The following is a 3005-nucleotide window of genomic DNA, read 5'->3' as shown; positions in this document are numbered from 1 at the left end:
TGTACGTAAAAATTGAGAGTCAAAGGCTTGATTTTTTCTGGCATAGGCAACAACAAATTAGGACTGAGCAATTACAGGGTGTCATGGATTCTGTAGTTGAGGGCTAATGTAGAGGTTCAAAAATAGGGCAACGAGTAATTTTGCCAGCATCTTTTATAGGAGGTCCTCGTGATATGAAAAGAAGGTATGTTGATGCTATGGCCTTAGTTCAAAAATTCGAAAAACCTAACATTCTTTTAACAATGACTTGTAACCCATCATGGCCAGAAATCAAAGAAAACTTACTGCCCACTGATGAGTCTCAAAACCATGTTGATCTTTCTGCTAGAGTTTTTCATGCCAAATTAGAAATTTTAAAAAAAGAGTTGTTTAAAAAAGAGGTATTGGGTAAAGTAGCTGATTACACCTATGTTGTTGAATTCCAAAAACGTGGGTTGCCGCATGCACATTTCTTAATAATTTTACACCCAACGTGTAAATTATATTCAACAGAATCGTATGATCACATAGTTTCTGCTGAGATTCCTGACAAAAAAGAGCATCCACACTTGTTTAAAATGGTTCGTAAACACATGATGCATGGTCCTTGTGGCGACAAAAATGCAGATAATGTGTGTATGCAAGGTACAACAGTTAAAAAATGCAAAAATCATTATCCTAAACAGTGGGCAGAAAAGACAACACAATCTAAAAATTCTTATCCAACATATAGGCGGAGGAGTAATGGAGAAAAGGTAAAAGTTTGCGGCCATGAATTGGATAATAGATGGTGGTTCCATATAATCCTTACTTGTTAGCAAATTTCAATTGCCGTATGAATGTTGAAATTTGCTCAACAATAAAGGTAGTCAAGTATACTTATAAGTACATATATAAGGGACATGATAAAATACACTTTGCTATGTATTCAGATGACAGATCTAAAGAGATAGATAAAATTAAGGAGTACCAATCAGCAAGATGGGTTTCTCCTATTGAAGCCATTTGGCGAATTCACAGATTTCCCTTATTTGAAACACATCCTGTTGTCATTAACCTTCAGCTGCATCTTGAAAATTACCAATCTCTGACCCTCAAAGATGATGCTGATCTTAGAGATCTTTTGGAAAGTAAATTTGCTAAGAAAAGTATGCTAACTGAATTTTTCCATATGAATGCTACTGATGAGAGAGCCAAAACATTGAAATGCACATACAAATAATTTCCTGAACATTTTGTGTGGAAACCTGGTAAATGCATATGGGATATTAGGCAGCAAAGAGGTTCAATAGGCTGAATTGTTACAGCAAATCCAAGTGAGGGTGAGAGGTACTTCTTAAGATTATTGTTATTGAATGTAAAAGGGCCAACATCATTTGATGACCTGAAAACTGTCGATGGTGTTTATGTTAATACCTTTAGAGAAGCAGCAATAATGAGAGGATTATTTGAACCCAATAACCCTCAAGAGCAGTGCCTAGAAGAAGCAGCTTTATACCACATGCCATATAGCTTTAGAAGACTATTTGCTACTCTATTAGTTTACTTCACTCCTGCTGATCCAAGAAGTTTATGGTTAAAATTCAAAGAATCTATGTCAGAAGATTTCAATAGAACTTTGAATTTGTCAAGCGATCAGGTCCAACATAAAGTTCTCTATGAGATTAGCAAGTTTTTAGAGTCAATGGGAAAAAACATTAATATGTATGGATTAGTACCACGAATCTTAAAGTTTGATGAAATAGATGGAGGTACAAGAGACACAAGTTTTGAGCTAAGCTTTAAAGTCAATGAAGAAAATATTGTTGCTATCTCTAAATTAAATAAAGATAAACAAGTAGCATTTGATACTATCATAGATGCTCTTTTTGTACACTACAAAGGGAGTTTCTTTATTGATGGGCCTGGGGGAACAGGGAAAACATTCTTGTACTGTGCACTATTAGCTGCAGTTAGATCAAAGGGATGTATAGCTTTGGCAACAGCCTTTTGTGGAGTAGCTGCTTCTATCTTACCTGGAGGTAGAATAGCCCACTCATGATTTAAAATTCCTTTAGACATGAATCCTAACAACATGTGCAAAGTAAGCAAACAAAGCTCATTGCCAAAGTTATTACAGCAAGCCAAATTGATCATTTGGGATGAAGCACCTATGACACATAGAGCAGGAATTGGGGGAGTAGATCGTTTGCTTAGAGACCTAATGGATAACTCTGAATTATTTGGGTCAAAAGTGATGGTATTTGGTGGTGATTTTAGGCAAGTTCTTCCGGTAGTTGTAAAAGGGTCAAAATCAGACTTTATCGAAGCTTGCCTTATAAAATCTTATATTTGGCCTCATCTGCAAAAAATAAAATTGAAGGAAAACATGAGAGCAAGATTAGATCCTATTTTAGCAAGTACCTTCTTCACATAGGTAATGGAATAGAAAACACAGTTAAAAATGAAAGTATTCACATCTCTCAAGCATTGCTTCTTCGCTATACAAATGAAGAAGAATCCATAAATCAATTGATTACAACTGTCTATCCAAACTTCAACATATTTTCTGAAAATACATACTCATTAATTAATAGAGCAATTTTAACTACAAAAAATGATTTGTAGATCAGATCAATGAAAAACTGATACAGGAATTTCTCGGAACCCCATTTGACTATTTAAGCAGAGATAAATGTTTAGATAATTCGCAGCAAGCAATTTTAGAGGACTTCATGAATAGCCACACTCCAAATGGTTTTCCTCCACATCGATTGACATTGAAAGAAAATGCCCCAATAATGTTGTTGAGGAACATTGACCCACCAGAAGGTCTATGTAATGGAACAAGACTTCTATGCAAATCACTTAAACACAATATTATAGATGCAGTCACAAGTTCTGGTGAATTTGCTGGCACGCAAGTATTTCTACATAGAATTTGCTTTCGTGTTGAAAATGACCCTAATTCTCCTATATCTTTTGAATGAATGCAATTTCCTATAAGACTTTGTTTTATAATGACCATTAATAAAGCTCAAGGGCAA

At 35.0% G+C, this 3005-nt stretch overlaps 1 protein-coding gene across 1 annotated transcript; it reads left to right on the top strand.

Moving 5' to 3' along the window:
* Window positions 1-766: 766 nt before the first annotated feature.
* On the top strand, window positions 767-2020 carry LOC140014107 (uncharacterized). Its single transcript, XM_072064504.1, has 2 exons — window positions 767-1109; window positions 1344-2020. The coding sequence occupies exons 1-2, from the start codon at window positions 767-769 to the stop codon at window positions 2018-2020; spliced, it is 1020 nt and encodes a 339-aa protein (XP_071920605.1).
* Window positions 2021-3005: the final 985 nt, after the last annotated feature.

Source organism: Coffea arabica, chromosome 9c (genome assembly GCF_036785885.1).
Source record: "Coffea arabica cultivar ET-39 chromosome 9c, Coffea Arabica ET-39 HiFi, whole genome shotgun sequence".
Classification (NCBI taxonomy): domain Eukaryota; kingdom Viridiplantae; phylum Streptophyta; class Magnoliopsida; order Gentianales; family Rubiaceae; genus Coffea; species Coffea arabica.
This window is presented reverse-complemented; position numbering and strand designations above follow the sequence as displayed.